Here is a 21,930-nt window from a genome sequence, read left to right as displayed (position 1 = left end):
GCGCTACGTCGCGATCTGACGACAGTCCTCGGAGGGGACTTGTCACTGCCGAGCGTCATCACCGCGATGCTCGGTGACGACAAGTCCTGGAAGGCGATGGTCTCCTTCTGCGAGACAGTAATGTCCCAGAAGGAGAACGACGAGCGGATGAGAGAGGGGGCCACCGACGAGGCCTCCGTCCGCAGGCGTCGAACGGGGGTGCGTCGGAGGCGCTACTTAATGCGTTTCCAGTAACGCCCCTGTGCCCATGTCGGGCCGGGATGGGAACTCGGTCCTGCTAGACATGGCGTCGTCGGGATTGTTCAGAGGTGAGCCGGACAGTCCCCATGGAGGAGAAGTCTGGTCTTTTTGCCGAGGCCAGCCTGTCGCTGGAGGGATCCTGTTGCCTGCAGATCCGGGACCCTCCAATTAAAGCGGCTGAAGGCTACCGCAGCGATTTTGGTCGGTAGTAAACCCCCAAGTGCTGAAGCCGACATACGGTCTAGGAATGCCTACCCTGGATATCACCCGTAAATGGGTTACCCTGCGATATCAAACAAAAAGGAAAAGCAAGCTTAACATAGAGCTTGAACCTTCGTAGGAAGAAGGGTCATTTTATTTTGTTTGTGACGAAAAAGCAATTTAGAATTTTCTGTCTCTCTCTTGCTCCTACTCACAACACAACACGCTAATGTCTAGATAACGTCTACTTAACGTCTAGTTAACGTTACTTAACTACTAATATTAACTGAGTCTTATGAGGAAGAATGCCCAGCGTGATGACAATGGGCAAAACACATGAGTTCACGCCATTTTTGGCGCGAACTTGTGGAGGCCTATGTCCAGCAGTGAACTGTTATAGGCCGAAGTGATGATGATGAGTGATGAGGAAGAATGATGAAATGAGGAAGGATACTTCCGCTAAATCACGATATTCATTACTACACAATAACAAACGAACTTATAATTATTAATAACAAAGTTTAATACGAATCAAAACGAATTTACGAATTAAGTATTCATTTGTGTAAAGTAACACTTATCAAGACAATTGAATATGTAATAATTTACGCTTCAGCCTGTAATATCCCACTGTTGGGCATAGGCCTCTTTCCCCATGTAGGAGAAGGATCAGAGCTTAATCCACCACGCTGCTCCAATGCGGGTTGGCGGATATATTCCCTACTATGAGTAACGATCGCTATCAGGTGTACATAATAACAACCGGGACCGACGGCTTAACGTGCTCTCCGAGGCACGGTGGGGAGACCCACAAGGACTGCACAAACACCCAGACCACGGCAAACACCTGTATGGCTAATACAAATGTTTGTCATGATGTCGAACCCGCAACCGCCGACGCAACAGGTACAATCCATGGCTGTAACCGTTGCGCCAACGCGATATGTAATAATTTATTTTGCCATAAATATTAGAATGTATATAATTATATATTTAATAAATAATAATAATAATGATAAATTCATTATTGGACCAAATTCTTAACAATTCCATAATCCGCCAATGTCCACCAAACTACCTGACAGCTTATCGGCGGAATTAATGCTTGTCAACATATATTATTCAATATTTTTTTTTACTATTCATTTGGTATACAATTTTTTCAACATCGTTAAAACAATTAAACGATTTTAAAAGGAAAACTTCATTACATTTACAAACTTAAGAATCAATGATAATAATAATAATAATATATAAATGAGCTATTCCTTTAAAATCGTTTTTCGTCCTATACAAATAGTTTCTGGAAACTGGCAAACTTTATAAAACGACCGATTTGTCCAAGTAAACGGAAATAGATGCAAAGCAAGCCTGTTAAAAGTTCCACGACCACTCGAACACAGCCCGGGCTCTTGGATTCTTTAAATTGACATTTCACAATACATTCGTGAGATCGGTATATCGAGTGAAATGTTTTGTCGTCGACCGCATGGTTCGCGGTGATTTATTTTTATTGTGTTTATAAAATGTATGTAAACTCATTTCGAGATAATAATATAACTTATTTTAATAAAAATTGCTTCTTTGAAAATTTGACTTTTACATTATTATATTTGTATGTTTGTATTAAAATAGTTTTTTTGTGACTTGTAATACAGGTATTTTGTATCTAGCGTAGGTATCAGACTCGAATCAACATTGACTAGGTTCGATTTTGGGTAAACGATAGCTATTTTTGACGAACGTATTAAAATTATTTTATTGAACGTATCTAAAATTACTTTAATTATTAACGTAAATGAATAAAGAATCTGCAATCAAAATGTAAGCCTGTGATTTGCTATAACTGTAAAATTGTTTGTTTCTGTGTAATGTACGTTGTATGTTGTTTTCTGTGTATGTTTCTCTGTAGTGCTTTGTAAAGTGTTAAATAAATAAATAAATAGTTTACATAGGCATATGTTTACTAGTCTGTGTTAAACTAATACACACTCTTATATCGTCGAGGCATTTAACAGATTTTAAAAATGAAGGATATTTTAAATTTCGTGTTTGAAAAATATCGTTCTTAATTTAAATTTATTGTTCTCTTGTATACCGAATGTAAGAAATTTATATTTATTATCAGAATACCCTCATTTATCCTAAAATTAAAAAAAAAAACCTAAATCTTCACAATAGTATTAAAAATATTGAAAACCAAGAAAAAACTGAGATATGTGACACAGCAGGAAATAACCTGCTCAAAATCTGGAAAAACCTAGACTGGGGCGAAGGTACCTTAAAGAAGACCACAGCCAAATACTACTACTTTCAAGCAAAGTTGTTTTACTGTTGTAAGTAAGGTGCCCAGAATTCTTTAGGTCGGTAACGCGCTTGCGATTCTTCTGGTGTTACTGGTGTTACAGTCGTCTAATAGGCTACAGTAATCTCTTACCATCAGGTAAGTAGTACGCTTGTTTGTTGACCTAGTTGTACAAAAAAATGTAACAATAACGATGGTACCAGTTCGAGCAAGATCGGTCACAATATTGTTTAATCTGATCACATCTGATCTGATCCATTGAACGATACCGCTACGAAGCAATTTAATCTTCGTAAAATATAATAGTATTAAGTCGATGATGGCTAGATTCTTATTAATTTAAGTGATTCGGTCAATCAGCGGTAATGCGGTGGGCGGTCAGCGGTCAGCGATAGCTATAAATTCTTTTGACCGTTTGTGGAAAATTCGGAATAATGTTGAATGGTATTCCCCATCACATTAGCGAACAATTGTGGAATTGTCGATGCTTAAGACGGGGCGTGGTGCGTCACAAGATTTATACGATTGTATTCGTCTCGACCAAGATTATTTGTTAATGTATTTATAATAGGGATCGTTGGCGTAGTTGCCAGTGTCTCTGATTTCGAGTTGTGGGTTCGGTTTTCGCTCCAGGTTGAGTATAATATTTATATATTTTGTACGCATATATTTATATAAAATAATTGTGTACTTTGAAATCAAAATTACATAGGTTTTAATTATTTTAACCGACTTCAAAAAGGAGGAACTTCTCAATTTAACTGTATTTTTACTCATAACTTATTGTAGAGTGTACCGATTTTGATGATACTTTTTTCATCGAAAGCTGGTGCCATCTTTTGATCTCATTCAATTAAGCGATTTTGCTGAGTAGATCTTGATTTATAATCAATACCTAATACTTATGAATTCGACATCGATAGCGGTGAGGAAGTTCTCATATCATTACTTGTAGATGTAATTTTGTTTGTTAGAAAACAAATACAAATTATTCACAATACAATCATAATTATAATTTTATTACATTTATCTATAGGCTGTAATAATACTGTATCATAGTTACAATAATAACACAATAACGAGCCGCCCAGCGGGGGCCGGGAACGACGCTCGTTACTGGCGCGTGCGGCCCTCGTGGGCGATAAGTACAGAGCTTACTTCTTGCTTCAGGCGTTATTAGCTCTTAATATCACTTTGTTGTAGGATTTATCATTTTTTTAATGTAGGCTTCAATGATTTGTATGACTTTTTGATAATGTGCGAAATGTATTTCCTTCAGTAACAAATGTACGAACAAAAAAGGAAAAATTATAACGACACAAAATTATTATTTTACGTCTAATTTATTTAATTATTTAATTTAAATATTAATTGAATTCAAGCGAAACTTCTTTTTGTGTAAATGCAATATGACTGGTCGTTGACGCATGTGGCAGTCATTCTGCTTTCAGCAACAGGGGTTGTGGGTACGCTTCACAATTCTGGACGTTATATGTGTTAAGTACATTATTATTTATATCCATATTTATCAAAAAAACGAATGTGCTTTAGACCACACGACTGAAGTAAAACCTTCTATCTTCAGTAACTTATGTCTCCCTCTCAACTTCCCTTCGCCACACCCGATCACACTTTTCGTAACGCTTTCATCACGAATTCACCAGCTTACTTCCCAAGTTAAGCGTGCGTGAAGAAGTTTCACTTCAAAAAGACATGTAGCTATATTAGTTAGCTGCTATCTAAGACATATTTTTTATACGAAGTCGACAAAGAAGCGTGCAGCAAATGTGATGGTAAGCGGTCACCGTAGCTTGCAGACGCCTGCAATACCAGAAGCATCGCATGCACGTTGACGACCCTACCCCTGACCCTCCCCAGGAGCTCCCTTATTATCCCCAGGAGCTCCTTTATTCACCACAGGAACACGACACTACTTGAAAGCAGAATTATTTAGCTGTGATTTTTTGTAATGTCGAGGTACTTCCCCAGACACGCTGCTCCAGATTTAGGCATTATGTTAAGAACTACATTAAGAACAAATCGTGTCTCAAAACAAAACACAAAAAAGTGTGTCACTCACGGCAGAAGTGGAACTTATGGAAATTACGGTTCTATCAACGATGACCCCGGTCTCGTGCAAAAGTTCGTAGTGAAATTCGTGTTGAGTAGTAATGTATTCTATTTCACTCATTTATATCTTTGTTTCTGTATTGTGACGCATTTTCGTTTCATCGAGTTTGAAATCACAACGATTCCAAGGAAGTTTCAATTCAAAAAAAAAAAGAAAAGAAAACTTATTAGAACTGTTAAAAAATCACAGCTCACACAAACGACGGTCATTAAACGGTCGGTGCGCGTGGTCGCGTGGTGGGCAGTCGCCTCGCCGCGGGTGCGCGGGCGCATAATCCGCCGCTAACGATCTCCCAGTAATTACAGCTAAACACGAGTTACTGCTGTTATTGTTGTATTTTAAAATAATCAGCCCTTGACAGAGGGTGTTATTGTAATTGTTTCAGATGTTTTATTGGAATTTTTTTATTTTTTTTTCAATCGAAAAAATATTGTGTTACAGTTTATGTGCAAGTCCTATTTATACTTGTTAAAGCATTTAAATAAATAAATATCATATAACATACACAAACGGTCGTCTGTTCTATGGTAAGTAGCTTTATGCTTGTGTTAAGGGTAACAGCCAACTGTTATAACTATTTTTTTAAATATACATAGAAATATTACTTATATAAATATATAAAAACAAATATTACACCCAGACTCAGGTGGGAATCGAACCCGCAACCCGCGGAACAGAAAGCAGGGAAACTACAAACAGCGCCAACAGGCTAGTCTTTAAAATTTTATTGTGTTCATCAAAGACTTTTTGATTTCATTGTTTGTTTTTTTTTTTTTACAAAAATCTCCATTTTGTGAAAAAAACGAACGAATTAATAATTAAAAAAATTCAGTTCATTGCCTATTTAAAACTCAAATCATCACATCATTACGGCTAAATAACTTGAAACGACATACCTTCAAACGTGCAGCATTTGTTGACCTGGTACTGACTTTATCTTTTAGGTTTTGAGAAAGAGATGACAAATGACAATACAAGAAAATAAATTTAAAGGCTACATTAAAAAGAATTTGATAGCTAAAGCGTATTTATTCGGTATAGATTATTATAGACTAGTTGTACCCGCGACTTCGTCCGCGTGGAATTAGAAAAAAATCAGTTCCCATTGTAACTAAATAAATAAATTTCTAAAGTAAAAGTAGTGTAATTTACTCCTTATTACATCAGCTACGTTTACGTTTCAGACATTAACCGGTATAAACAGACAGACAGACAAAAATTGTAAATAAAAATTGTTTTGGTATGTGTACCGTGTATATCTTCATCATTCACCATATCCATATGCATTTATTGAAAATCGGTTATTTTAATATTACAAACAGACACTCCAATTTTTTTTATTTGTATAATTTAATAATTTATAATAGATCTAGAATTTACCTACATTCCGAGTTAGCGGTGGCTGCATTTTTAACTATAAATACTCAATCAATATAAATATAATTTTAATTCGTAAAATGTTGATTCAAAAGTGCATCTGTAGTATTCTGATTTGATTTAAATAATAATGAAAGTCGCGTATACAGAAAGTGGGTACCAACCGCTAGTAATGTACGAAAATAAAATTAGATAAAAAAATGTACAAATGGCATCTCAAAATCTTATTATAGTTACTTTAAATTATGTTTCATACATCAGTGTTTATATTTTTTAAATCTGATTTATTCTTCAAAATTTAAACTCAATTTGTACACAAAACTATTAATCATATAATTTGAAACGAATTTATACCATATGACTATAAAAATAGGGTATATAATTGCTTGAATTATTTAATGTTTGTAGTGTCAATGTGTGGACAAAGGCTGTGTGAGGGGATGTTTATGGTTATTAATGTGGTGTGAATAATTGTTTTTTATTAGTTTTGATGATAAAAAGGTATTATTTAATATGGTAAAAAAATGGTGGTAGGTATATATTTAAATTTTAAAATTAAAATGTAATTTTTCTAATATATAAAATTCTCGTGTCGTGGTGTTAAACATTGAACTCCTCCGAAACGGCTCGACCGGTTTTAATAAAATTTTGTGTGCACATCGGGTAGGTCTGAAAATCGGCCAACATCTGTTTTTCATACCCCTAAGTTATAAGCGGGGGGGGGGGGGTTCGGGATTTAATAACATATTTGGTAAAAACACGTTAGCGGGGTCAGCTAGTTGGATATAAATATAAAGCCATTAAATAAATTGATAGTGAACGTATCTAATAAGTAGAAAATATAATTCAGTAGGGGGTTGATGGGTTTCCTTACCAATAACGATCGCTATCACGTGTTGGATAACTGTATGATAACAACTGGTATTGACTTTACGTGCTCTCGCAGGAACAGTAGGGTAGAGCGAGCACGAGAAATATCTGATGAATTACTAATATTTACCCCTTGTATTTCGAACCCGTGACCGTCGGAGTTAAGGCGATTATTCTTGAAGTGAAGCGGGCAATCAAACCTAAACGACTAGTCTTACTTCTAGTTATAAAGCCTATCAATAGTATTTACGTTAATAAGAATACTTTATGATATAATAATAAGTGAATTGATCCAGTCGTTCTCGAGGTGAGCGCTAATAATAAGCAACACATCTAGGGCCAGTTTCACCAGTTATGGATACCGTTATTTGATGGATAACGGTATCCAAGAGATGATAGTTTTTGATGTATATATTATTCGTTTATACCATCGAAGTTCCAATATTTTTATGGGATTTTTTTTCGCAAATGTGAATCTATAACGTCCACAACCAGTTGAATCGACCCTTAGCTTAAAATTGTAACTTATACAGATTATAAATCTTAAAAGTGTCAAAGCAAGTATAAAACTAACAAAATGCGAAGTACCCACAGTTCGCTTCACACGTGAATAATTAATAGAGGCCGTGTATCATCTCGCATTATGGCGGATAATATAATTATATTTATTGTTGAGTGCTTATAAACGATGGCGAGCAAGTGAGGGTGGCGCGAGGGTGAGCCTTGTTTGTGACAAACTGTTTCCCGTACGATAATGTATCTTTTATATTTGTACGTCCTTGATTTTTAATCGACTTCAAAAAAAGAGGTTCTCAATTTGAGCGAAAATTTAACGAGTAGTTTTTGAGGTTTCCTGTATTATGCGTAGTCAATTGACTATTCGACTACCTACGTCGATGATGTTCTAATTGTATTACTCGTCGATGTGAATAAATAAACGATTCACACTCGGCTCCCAGTAGGATTTTCTCCTGTAACAGGGTTCGGAAACACACACAATACACAAACACAAACTTCCAGACCACGATAAACATATGGCCAACACAAATGTCTGTCGTGAGCGAGGATCGAACCCACGACACAATTATTGATGATGAAAATTCGTATGTTTCGTTAAAAATATTGAAAAAAAAACTTGATGTAGATTGACGCAGTGATCGGAACTGCACTAGCAGTGGTACGCTAGCTAATGCAGGTTCGATCTCCGTTCTGTGTAGGTTATACCTATAATGTGGATTTTAGACCAAATCCCCGACAAACGATTCTTATCCCAATGGAAACCTTCAAGTCTTATCATAAGCAAAGTGCGATTACAAACAATCTTCATTACCTTAAACAAAACAATACAGTGACACAAATAATATATAAAAAATTAAAAAAATGACGTCATATCCTTGACCATTGTCAACTAAACAACAACTTTACGACCAAAAGAACCAGTTAATGAGCTAGTTGAAGTTACAAAGCTTTAGAACATCCCCTCTTACCCGCGACCCTCATTATTAACCTAACTCCCTTGTAATAAGGGTGGAGGCTCGCGCGTTTTGTACTTTATCTCATAAATTGATTATTACACATGGACTGATGGATAAATCACTCGAAATCGGATTAGAGGCCGACACGAGGCCGACACGACACGCAGACTCGTCGACATCGCCGACACGCGCTGCGGTGTTATTAAATTGTTTTTGTAAATTCGGTGTAATGTCCCGGTTGTGACGTCATATATCTTCATAGTATAACGATCTCGCGGTGTTTGTTTTGTGTAATCGATGGTGATTGTGTGGTGCTTTGGCAGTGTGTATGTTTTATGTATGTGTATGGTTGTATCTTTGCTTGTGCTTATTTGTCAATATGTCAGTGTATTTGTTTGACTGCACTTACTTACTTTACGAGTATTTCTATAACGGGACTTAATTTTTAACCGACTACCCTCGAAAATCGAAGTGACGACTAGTGCATTTTTTAATTATTTTTTTTTCATCTACTTACGTTGTATTACTTATCGATGTAATTGAAGTCGGTTTTTTCGTTTGCGAGCAAACACAATTTAGAAATTTTCATAGAATGTATATTTCGGTATATCACTAAACATTAAAAATAAATTAAAATTACTCATAAGACAAAGCGTTTATTCAACTTAATCTTAGGGAATCTAAATATAATAAATTAAAATGATTCGCCGAAATTTATTTAGGTATCGACGTGAAAAACTTCGCAATGACTGTTAAATATTGTTATAAAAAATGGCCTTATGAAGTTTGCCAGGTCATTAAATAACATAATTATTTCATGCATGTAAAATATTCTCAGAAATAATAAGTTATACCTTCCAAATATCCTAAATATTTCTAAACACGCACTCACATAATAGCCTATAGGCTAATAGCCTAATACGGTATTTAGTGCCCAATAAACATTTGGTCAACAAGCTTCTCAGAGGACAAAACAAAAAGTTTTAAATTAACAAAAGCGAACACTGGAGCCGAGGAAGCACCATACGGCATTTTAATTAAGTCGCCTCTTGAGATCGCGGGGCTGGGATTACGGCTAAGCCATTTGTATTGGCTATGCTAGCCGCTTTAAAAGTATTCGTTTGTGGAGATTATAATAATGCCTCTTAAGTTCATTGTATCATATCTTGTGAATAAATGGGGACATCTGGCTTAGGATTTTTTTTTGTAAGCGATGAGATCCGTGCGGTTTTTAGGGTCATTGTGAAACAGTATTCTAAGAGATACAGTATGATTTTTTATGGCCTATGTAGTTTTACTGAAGTGAATTTTAATTAAAATTTAATTGACAGTTTAAAATTATCAGTTACAAATAATTTGAAAATAGTATAATACTTTTAAGCTTCTAATTTTATCATGTATCGGGGCCCGGAAACCCACACAATACACTACACAAATGGCTGACCTTGACAGACATATGTATGGTGAATACAAATGGTTGCCGTGTGCGGGGACGCAACCGCTAACGCAACAGCCAGTGCTGTGACCGCTGCACCAACGCAGTCGTCAAGAATACACATTTGAATTTTTTTTTTTTTTTTTATGTCACTGGGTCGGCAAACAAGCGTACGGCTCACCTGATGGTAAGCGATTACCGTAGCTTATAGACGCCTGCAACACCAGAAGCATCGCAAGCGCGTTGCCGACCCAATCCCCAATCCCCCCAGGAGATATATATATATATATATGAATATGAAAGATATGTGAATATTAAGGCAAACCCTTGGGAACAATTCTGAAATAATAATTAATTAGTTAGTGTATTGTTGAAAATGTAAATTTCTTTCATTTCATTATGCTATATTATAAAATGTATTTATACTTTAAATAATTTAAGAGCAATTCAGACAAAGAGAACTACATTATTAAAGGAGATATTTAGAAAAAAAAAACGTTTAAGGAGAGCTTTGAATTCAAAAAGCTTAAAGGATAGATTAAGATTGAGATAGCTTAGTAATTATTACTTTGAATGTATGTGATGTGATGAGATGTTGATGGCTTTGCCCTTGTTGATGCCGGAACAACAGAGTGCCCCATAGACAAACGGAAGCGCATTACTGATACTTTTCCACAGATCATAATATATAATAGAGCATTGGTTATGTGCCAAGAACATACGTAAAGATACAATATAAGAAGATAAATCTTCATCTTTTATCATTAAGAAGCAGTGAGATAAAGATGTACCTAAGAATATAAATATTCCTAAATTGTTCAGTTTTTCAGTTATTTTGTGTTTATGGGAAAAAAGTAGAGGTGGCATTAATGAATGTACTTTGGTTATGGCGGTCTGACGTATCAGTTCGTTTTGGAAAAGGGGGAGTATTCATCTAACATTTTAAAAATACTAAAAACAAAAATAGCTGTCATTTCAATAATAAACCAATCACTGAATATAAAACGTAATCAAATCGCTGTTTAAGAGACAAAGTTGTAAATACTTCGCGGAGCCAGGCGGTGGTGCTGTGCAGGAGGAATCCATGCACGCTAATTGCTAAATTCGCCCCTCTCCCGACACCCCCGATACCCCGACACCCCCCACCACCCCCTAGAACGTTCGCCTTATTGTCACCGTTCACTAATTAAATCGTAAGACCGATAGATAATAGGCATCTAATTATTATATGACCTTTTTAGAATGCATACTGTTTTCCACCAATCACTCAATTGTTACTAGCCCGTTGGCGCAGTTTGTAGTGACCTTGCTTTCTGCTCCGAGGGTTGTCGGTTCGATTCCCACCCTGAGTCTGGGCTTAGGTTTATTTATACGCTTCAGTCTGTGTTACAGTCTGAAAATGAATGAAAAAATCTGGCGTATAAATAAATGTATTTAAATGTATTACTCCAGTAGGAAAATAAACTATATAGCATAATTTCAATTTAATACTATCCCAATAAGAGTATCTAAGGCCTAAGCTATCTGAGGGAAAATATATATTTTAATTGTCACTGGATAACTAGATCAGACAAAGAAACAAATTCTTATTCAGTTTTATATTTTTGTTTTGTACTTGTTATCCATATGTGTCAACATACATTCATCACTCGTCTGGATAAAACCTTCTTTTACTGTGAGTGAAGGGGGTTGGTTTATTTATGTCTTAGAAGTCTTCTGAAAGTTTCTGGTTTCCTAGTGAAATATGTCAGTTAAATTTAAATGGTATCAGTCCGAATTTAAATCGGTGACTATCTGGTATCTGGCGGATCGACGCGTTCTGTATAAACTGAACCGGAAAGAAAAAGGGTCGGTTAGAAAATATTCAATATCTTCAGAATATTTGACTAGCCCGTTGGCGCAGTCTGTGGTGACCCTGCTTTCTGCTCCGAGGGTTGTGAGTTCGATTCCCACCCTGAGTCTGGGTGTAATATAAATATTTACTTACATATTAAAATATGTAGTATTTAAAGGTATGTTTATCGAAAAAAAAATGTAGCTATATACCAGTCGGCTGTTACCTATAACACAAGCATTAAGTTGCTTACTTTAGGAACAGACGACCATGTGTATGTTGTGTAGATATTTATTTATATATTAAAAGTACTAATATTGAAAGTAAGAATATTGAATGCCATTTAAAATAATATATAAAACCTTTTTAATTGAAACTGAAAATGTAGGCTAATATGTACTTAAATGTAATTGAATTTGGTACCAAAAAATTCAAACCAATTGTTTTGCATTTGTTTTAGTTTTGTAATAAAAAATGTTATAAATGTGGAGTCCCTGACTTATAAATTTTATTATTGTGAAGTCGTCATGTCGTCAACCCCTGAAGAATGTATCAGGGTTCTGAAAATAGTTGAAGATGGGAACAGTCAGCGAAATACAGTGAGGAATGTTGGTGCGACTCTTTCTACAGTTCAGAGAGTACTCCAGCGCTTCCGTGAAACTGGATCCAACCTCTGGTCCGGTGTCATGGAGGATTACAAAGGATTTGACCGTTTGTTGAGTTTCATATTTGTACTTCTTAACAGAATCTAGTTGGCGCCTCCACAATATTAGTAATAAATTTCTGTACAATGATGATGATTTCAAAGAAATTTCAAAGCTTATTGAATAATAAAAACTATTTACGTTTCCCTCTTGTTATGTTTTTCTAGTGATGGAAGATTTATTGATATTTCTTTCAGTATATTGATTACAAAATACATGTACCCTCATAATACCCTGGTACGCCGGTGTGTGTGTCGGGTGTCGGAGGCTGCATCGTAATTGGGAAATTCGATCACCTCTCGGCTCAGTGGGGGTTCCTAGTGGTAACGTGAGGTATGCTCCAATTATCATTTTGTTTTTTTTTCACCATAAAACTGAAATTTTAGTAGTCTCCATTAGTAATACATATTTACCAATTTTTAAAAAATGTTGTATTTACTTGATTTAATGTAACAAATAAATCAATTTCTTTTATATCTTCCCGATTCTACGACGACTTGAAGACGAAATTACCTGTGTTATCTTGGCTCTATTGAAAGTTTTCATACAACTGAGTGAATATTATACCTAACAATTTTTTTTAATATCCCTGTAAACACAAAGTATATTCTTATGTAAAGGACTATATAAGGGCTTTCACTGAAAATAAGAGCTATGTTACTAAACAAGCGGTAATATCACTAAAACAAGAATCTCTTGAAGATTTTGATCACAGAAAGTTATTTGAAAATTAAAAAAAATATAGTTACCTATCTAGCTTATTTCAATTCAAATTGTATTCTATTTTTAAAAAAAACAAAAAAAAACAACACCTCCTGTGTGATGTTAGTATTTAAGTTTAAAATTAAAATAGTGTTCTATACTCAGGTACTAATATTTAATATTCTATTTTCATAATTATGAATTATTTTATAATTTTTATTTAATGAAGTCATTATTTTAATTTCTAAACGTTTCTAACACTTCAGTTATAATTATTTTTAAAACAAATGTGTGTTCTTTATTTGAAATTTAAAAAAAATATAATGACAAATTGGCAGCAGATAGCATAGACTTATAGTACGGACTTGGCGGTTGGTCGGTGAGGTCGGGGACATCGGTAATATAGTAATAAGCGTATCGGCGGACGCTTCCGCCGTGTAATTGGAGCGTAACGCGATCGCATCGACTAATTGCTTTCATAAAATTTCATATTAAATCAATTATTGATATAATATACTGTACATAGTATTATAATATACTTAATAATAATATTTATTTATTTAAGATATAGCCCACTTGTTAGTTACAGAGAAAGTTACCTTACAACTATGATAGTAGTAGGTACCTATATACAGAATGTGGTTGAGTTAGACGACTATATTTTTTAGATTAGGTTGGTTTAGTTAGGAGCTTTTTAATTGAATATATGTTAAAAAAAGTAGATACTAATAGAAGCGACAGTATACTTATATGTATAGGTATTTACTAACGTGGCAATTGAGTACTATTATTGTTTGTTTATGAGTTTTAGTCAAATATCAAAAAGTATCTATAAAGTAAGCTTGTAAATCTTGTAATAATAAGGTAGCTCATATATCACTAAAGCCCCATTCATTAAAACCTCAAATCCGACTTGACTGCATTTAAGCACTGCGTACATGTCATAAATACAGTACAAATAAAAGCGAAGCAAAAAGACACGCCAGTCTAAGACAAAACGCGTCCGCCATGCCACTAAGAAGGGCGGAGCTAATCACGCGAACTAGTTAAACAAAAACTCTACAACTAATTAATAACTATTAAGAAAAAAGAACTTTATGCAGACGGCAAAAGACTTAAAATCGAATAGTCTTTTAAGTTGGTTACGTTGTTTTGGAATGAAGAGTTAGTGTCGAAGTGGCCAATCAGCGCTCGGTTGCCATAGCTACGTAGTGTGTCTGCGGTCGGCCGCTAGATGGCGGCACTGGTAGTTGTTTGGTTACGTCGAGATATTGACTCGGGTATTTTTCTTGTATCAAATATGTTTATAAAATTAAATGTCCAATTTATAACTGTCTAACCAACGTAAGAAAAGGATGAGTTGTGTTGAGTGTTGTTCTACAGTATATTTTTTAATAATGATTTGTTTATGAATCATACCTAAATTAATTAAAGTCACCAGAACAATCTAATTAATCCCTCGTGTGGTTTGTTCCACGTTACCAACTTAATTACTATTCGAAACGACTTCATGCCACAAAACAATCCCGACCACGATCCTCAAGATGGTAAGAGCGTCTAATCCAGCCTCGTACCTACAGTTTGATTGCGCGATAATTCATTTATTGCAACGTCTCAAACTGCGCCCCGTATTGGGGAAACGTAATATCCACCGAGCCATTATACCGAAATTTCCCGAGCATCACTCATAACCGCCTGCCATAACATCCGACGCACTTTAAAACGTCAGCTATAGATTTCATTTTGCAATGTTATCGGACGAGCTTCCCCATACGAGCGACGACCGACTCTGAACCGTGAACCGTGCCATTACAGCCGAAATTACATCGGCCGGCTGGAGTTTGGAAATGAAATTTTCATAAACGTGGCTCCGGGGTGAGGCCCGCGAGGGAGAGAGGGTACTATTTGTATTTCCCCGCAGTTTCCGAGGGTAGGCGGCCGATACTTGAGATGCTGTTGTGTGTAACCGGCAAACGGAAAAATTATTAATAATAATTACGCCTCTAGTGCCGAGTAATTATAACGTATGTACCTTCCTGAACGTTAAAAACATAAATACGGACGGATAAAGCTCCTTTATTTGTTAATGTAGCCTTAACAGCTTCTCGAAATAATTTCCCTCCGTGGAACTAATACTCTGGAAAGTTTAATCGTTACCGTTTATAGAATCTAGTTCTCCTCGTTTATTCGCTTGTTACTCGAGGCCGTACTTAGGTAACATTTTCAATAATCAATAAGTTACAACTGAACACAATGAACTCCGCAGAAGATCGATGGAGTAAGATTATGTTAACACACATATTAAATACCATTTGATACATAAATATTTATCTTTATTGTTCAACAAGCAAGAAATAAAATAAACAAGCAACAAATTAAAAATATACAAAAGGCGGCCTTATTGCTTAAAAGCAATCTCTTCCAGGCAACCTCAGGGCAAAGGAGATGATATATTGAAATGAATTATGATGATATTTACATTGTATTAAATAGATATTTAAGTAGATACTTAATTGCACAGTTGTTTAAATTTACAAAGTTTAGACTTTTATAATATTGAAGAGAACAGAGTATAAGTAGATAGTATTTTATTTAAGACTAGCATTCCGCCCGGATTCGCACGGGTATTGAACAAAATTTCAAAACATTTTTTTCACCTAATTAAAAAATATATAATTTAGCCTATGTCACCCGCGGATACTGTAGCTTCCCAACAGTGAAAGAATTTTTAAAATCAGTTCAGTAGTTTCGGAACCTATTCAATGCAAACAAACAAACAATCAAATCTTTCCTCTTTATAATATTAGTATAAAAATACTTGAATGTAACTTAGAATATTATATTTAAATTTTAGTTACAATCATTGAGTAAAACATACTTTAAAAATTCCTACAAAATTTAATCCCGAGGTAAAGTGATATCTAGGTACTCACAATGGACCACATTCTTTGTGGTCTATCAACTCCAGCCATGCCTCGAACGATCATAACTGTATCCATATAATTAAGTTTTTCTATCTCAACGCAATATTTAAACGTCACAATGAACACACAAACATTACAAAACATAAAATCATTTTATATAATCACATCGTCTACCATAATTTCGACGCGTTCAACAATTAAAACGGTAGTCATTTGAATTAAACGGACCGTTTGATTTAACGTCAATCACGATCAATCGAGACATTATTCTATTTCATTAATTATAAAAAAAATCGTACGCTTTATCCGGGATCGTTGTGTTGTGAACAATCGCTATAGAAATGTCTTCCTTCCGCGAATTCTCGCAATTCTTCGCGTAAAGTATCGTGTTGCCGAAATCGGGTATCGAATTCGCCTCAACACGGTTGCGATAATAGTACGACAACGTTGTCTTATTGTGGATAAGGATTTAGAGATATTTTTAAATATTTAATCGTTATCAATATTGCGTAGAGATTAGCTGACCCTGCAAAGGATGTTTTGCCATATATGTTATTAATTCCCTTAATCCCCCCCCCCATAACTTAGGGGTATGAAAAATAGATGTTGGCCGATTTTCAGACCTACCTAATATGCACGCAAAATTTCATAAAAATCAGAACAGCCGTTTCGGAGGAGTATGGTAACTAGCATTGTGAGACGAGAATTTTATGTATAAGACAAGATAAAGTGGGGATATTAAATGGCGTAATCATACTTGTAACAATGTCAAAATAGCTCCGAATTATGACACGCTTGTAACAGTATCAAAATATCGGTAGTTAAAATGATTACCAAATGATAAATACAGTTTAAATATTGTGATGTATATTATTCATCAATCTTATAACATATTAAATGTATGACTTCTGAATGTTAGGAAAATAGGTATATGTCGCCATTTGCTGTAACCATCCTCCCTCCCCCCTTATTGATCTCCAATAACATTAAGTAACTGATCAGTGACTAGAGTGTAAGCCATGATTCTTCATATGGCTCGCCTAATTGTTTAGCTGCCATCATACATAAAGCCGAGCAGATTTTTCTTCTTCTATAATTGAGTCAATGCCCTGTAATAAGTTGATATTAATTATCAGCTTTATAATCATTAAGTGACCAAATAATAAATATTGTTACGGCATTTCGTTTTTCAACTTTTGTCAACATATTCATCTGCTATTTACGAGTATTATTCAATAACTTACTCAGCCTTGTTAGGTGATATCGACGCGTCTAAAATTTTGGCTTTTTGAAATAAAGAGTATTAAACTTAAAAACTTATAATTGAAATAATCTGAACCTTATTTTACAGTGTGTGTGTGTGTGTAATTTACTTTATTTGAATAGAATCAAATATTTATTTATAAATAGCAATAAAATTTTCATACTTATATTTTAATAAGGATTTTGATTATAAAGTACCTACATAGGTAATGTCTAACAGAATAATCTAAAAATATCAGTATGGATTGATCAATAGTATTTATTTTATTAAAATGACGTGGTACTAAAATTATTTAAAGCGGGATATTTGCAATGTTTACGCAGCAAACGTACAAGAAATGAGGTAGGTAGTCCGGTATGGACACTTCTAATGCCGTCAACATCTACCCGCAATCTCGTCGAAACAGACAAGACAAATTGGCAGCAGAAATCGAACAAGACATTCGTAGATAATGTCGAAATATGGAGCTCCGCCAAAATAAAAATTAAAAAACATGGCAAATATCCCGTTTTAAATAATTTTAATAATAGTAATATGTTAAAAATATTCGTCCCAATATATAATCACACACCATAGTCTCCCCATCGCCGCTGGCTCACGAAATATCGAGTCTCGTGTTACGGCAATACCCTCAATCGATGGCAATTGACGGAGTAATGGGATAATGGGCGTTTTTGTTGGGACCGAATTTGAGACGAGACGTTTTTTTCATCTTAATCGAATTATACGATTTGTTGTCGATGTTAATTGTGTTCGCGATGAATGGAACTCTTCTGTTACGATGTCGGTTAATTGAGCGAAACGATAGTCCGACTTTGTTGGAATTTGGAAGCTGGTTGCATGTATATGTTCTTCGTAGTTATCGGTTTGAGATTTTTATTAGAGCTTATTAAGAAGTAAAGAATATAGCCACCCCCTCTATTCCCGTGGGTGTCGTAAGAGGCGACTAAGGGATAACACAGTTCCGCTACCACCTTGGAATTTAAAAAGCCGACCGGTGGCGGGATAACCATCCAACTGCTGGCTTTGAAATACACAGGCCGAAGACGGGCGGCAGCGTCTTCGGTGCGACAAAGCCAGTACTGCGGTCACCAACCCGCCTGCCCAGCGTGGTGACTATGGGCAGAACACATGAGTTAACGTTATTTTTGGCGTTAACTTGTGGAGGCCTATGTCCAGCAGTGGACTGTATAGGTTGTAATGATGATGGTGATTAAGAAGTAAAACTTTTTTATGCACACCACTTGGGGAGTAGGTAAGTTGGTGAATGCGTGACGAGAGCGTCACGAAAAGTATGATCGGGTGAGGCGAACGGAAATTAAGAGGGAGATTTAAGAAGTTTTACATCAGTCGTGTGATCTAAAGCACACTCGTTTTTTATTTAGCGAAATAATTTGAACATCTATTAAAATTAGTCTATCAGATGTAGTGTCAATATTCGAGTTGGAAAAGCCAATATTAGGTATATCTTTAATTATGACAAAATCTTAGTTAAAAATATTAAAATAAGGAAAGATGGAAACAGTAGGGTACCTAATTGTCAAATGTGTTTACGAAATTATTACAAATTACCAACATACGTAATATACTATGACTTTTAAATCGTCAATTCAATTGAGGTTATGTAGTACCTACTTGCTATCATATAACATCAACTAAAGCCAACATTGAAACCTTGCTACATTACGAGTAGCTGTTACAACGAGATATAATTTAAATTATTGCAGAGTCTCCACAGGCAATTGGTAGCAAAGCGAAGTGAAGAAGAATCTAACACAAGTCAATGATAACTGACGGAGATGAATTACTGAAAATGAAATATCATTGTTGGAGTGTAATAATTTATATCAAACTTTAGACTCATAAAGAATTGGATGCACTGATTAACTAAAATATTTTGAAAGTTTATCATCAAAATGACCGTATTTTGGTCTTTAATCTACTAATAAAACGGTTTGTTGTGGTTCCAGCCGACTTAAAAAAGATTTAAGACAATCTATTATGCATGTGTAACAGTTAACTTCCGACCATCTTACGAATTCATATTTTTCCGTCGATAGTTGTAAAAAGTTTAAAAGTACTTAATATCTGAAATATTTTGTAAGTTTACCATGCTTTAGTCTTATAGTATGACTATATAGGACCATATTGTTTATTAATATTTTCAATTTCGATAGAATGTACAGTGCATTTGAGAATTAAAGTTAGCTTTCAGCTATTTCATGAATATCTTTCCATCAAATGTTGTCTAAGAAGCTTAGTACAAGATTAGTTTTCTATTAAGGTTACGATGGTTCAAAGCAAAGAATGCATTAATAGCATTATTTAACTAATCGCCAGCAAATTTTATTACGTAGAAAAAGTATTTTAAATACTATGAACAATATCTGATAATGCTCTGTGATTAATTCACTTACCTGTATCCTGTCTTCGGGAAGATCAGTTTTCAGCGAGAGCATCTCCCTGGCGTACACATCTGGATAGTGGGCGTCCTTGAAGGCTTTCTCCAGCTCATCCAGCTGGTAGGAGGTGAAGATGGTCCGGCTGCAGAAACCGAAGGCAGATGGGTAAACTTGCATAACAATTAGCGGGTAGGGTTTGTTTGGACTTGAGCATTGGTAGCTGATTACAGTTTATAAGTATTTCAGTAATCTTGGGTAGGCATCAAGATACTATATTTTTACCATGTATTCTGCAGTAAAAAAAAGTCACCAAGAAATTCATCAGTAAATTATTTGTTGTTTTTCTTGGATAAGATTAATTTAGCCTGTAACATCTCACTGCTGGGCACTGCTAGGCATAGGTAGCTCATTTTTAAGATAGCTCATTTTTAACAAATTCAGGAGAGATTGGAAACATAATTATGTTTTTCTTTTAGATCTTCATCCAAACTACATCTAGACAGTAAATATTGTTTTCTAACCTTAGTACACTACAAGACAGTAAATTTAAAACAAGACCCAATTAGCTAAATGTACTTTTAGAAGAATATACAATTAGGAGTAAAATGTTTTCTGACAATTTCAAAGAAACTTGAAAGAAATATTTTAATGATGTAGTCACTATTGTTCTGTACGTAGGGGAGAGTTTAGACTACTAGCTAAACTAAGGTACCACTAAGCTTAGTTTTGCTATAGTTTTAGTAATTAATTTTCACCGGGGCTATTATTATTTGTGATAAAAATCATTACGAGTGCATGACAATCGAAAAATTATTACTATTTTATACTTTAAGTTCATAATGAATTATGTGTTTAATAGAACTTGCCTTAATCTCGTATGATTTGATTTTTATATACTCATCATTACAGCCTATACAGTCCACAGCTGGACATAGGCCTCCACAAGTTTACGCTAAAAATAACGTGAACTCATGTGTTTTGCCCATAGTCACCACGCTGGGCAGTCGGGTTGGTGACCGCAGTACTGGCTTTGTCGCACCGAAGACGCTGCTGCCCGTCTTCGGCCTGTGTATTTCAAAGCCAGCAGTTGGATGGTTATCCCGCCATCGGTCGGCTTTTTAAGTTCCAAGGTAGTAGTGGAACTGTGTTATCCCTTAGTCGCCTCTTACGACACCCACAGGAAGAGAGGGGATGGCTATATTCTTTTAGTACCGTAGCCACACAGTACATTATTTAGTTTTATATACTGGTGTTTGTTTATACCTATAGCAAAAAAAAGGGTGTGCTTTAGACCACACAACTGAAGGAAAACTTACGAAACGTAACTCTCTCTTTCTAACTTCACTAACTTATATCTCCCTCTCAACTTCCTTTCGATCCCCCGATCACACTTTCCGCAACGCATTCACCATCATTCTCCCCATGTATGCGTAAACAAGTTTTATTTCAAATAGTTACCTATGTCTACGTTTTTTCTTCTTTTTCTTGCCGTTGTACCCGGTGAGGCCGTCGACGGTGAAGTCCTTCGCTGCTTCTAGTGACGACACTCCTGTAGGCAAGAGAATAAATAAGTGCACATAATAATAAAATGTTTAAATACTTAGTAGGTATATTCTACAATGTGACAAATGTACAAAGAACTAATTAATGTGATAATTAAGTAATTAGTCTATATCAGGGACAAGCAACGTACCCAATCATTAAGTCATAAAAAAAAAATGAAAAAAAAATGGTAAGGTTACAAATTAGAAATAACACTAACAACATTTTTATCCAATCGGTAATTTACATTATATTTAAAGTAGGTATGTCAAAAAAATCTGCTTTCAATCATTATATATACCTATTCCTGAATCAGAGACTAGACAACGACCTGAAATTTGAATACCATATGAGATATTTAACAGTATTGTGAGATATAGTGAGATATTTAGAAGTAGATAGTAGAAAACACCCGTCTTCGGTTCGACAAAGCCAGCCCTGCGGTCACCAACTCGCCTGCCCAGCGTGGTGACTATGGGCAACACACATGAGCTCACGCCATTTTTGGCGCGAACTTGTGGAGG

The 21,930-nt window shown here is 35.2% G+C and overlaps 1 protein-coding gene across 1 annotated transcript in view; it reads right to left on the bottom strand.

Moving 5' to 3' along the window:
* LOC123661179 (visual system homeobox 2-like) overlaps positions 1-21,930 on the bottom strand; it is a 133,096-nt gene that overhangs the window by 50,415 nt on the left and 60,751 nt on the right. The window contains exons 4-5 of the mRNA XM_045596165.1: positions 21,323-21,413; positions 19,880-20,006 (exon numbers count right to left, since the gene is read on the bottom strand). Of these exons, the coding sequence (XP_045452121.1) occupies positions 19,880-20,006; positions 21,323-21,413 (218 nt within the window). The remainder of the gene's footprint in view (positions 1-19,879; positions 20,007-21,322; positions 21,414-21,930) is intronic.

This window comes from Melitaea cinxia, chromosome 16 (genome assembly GCF_905220565.1).
Source record: "Melitaea cinxia chromosome 16, ilMelCinx1.1, whole genome shotgun sequence".
Lineage (NCBI taxonomy): Eukaryota > Metazoa > Arthropoda > Insecta > Lepidoptera > Nymphalidae > Melitaea > Melitaea cinxia.
This window is presented reverse-complemented; position numbering and strand designations above follow the sequence as displayed.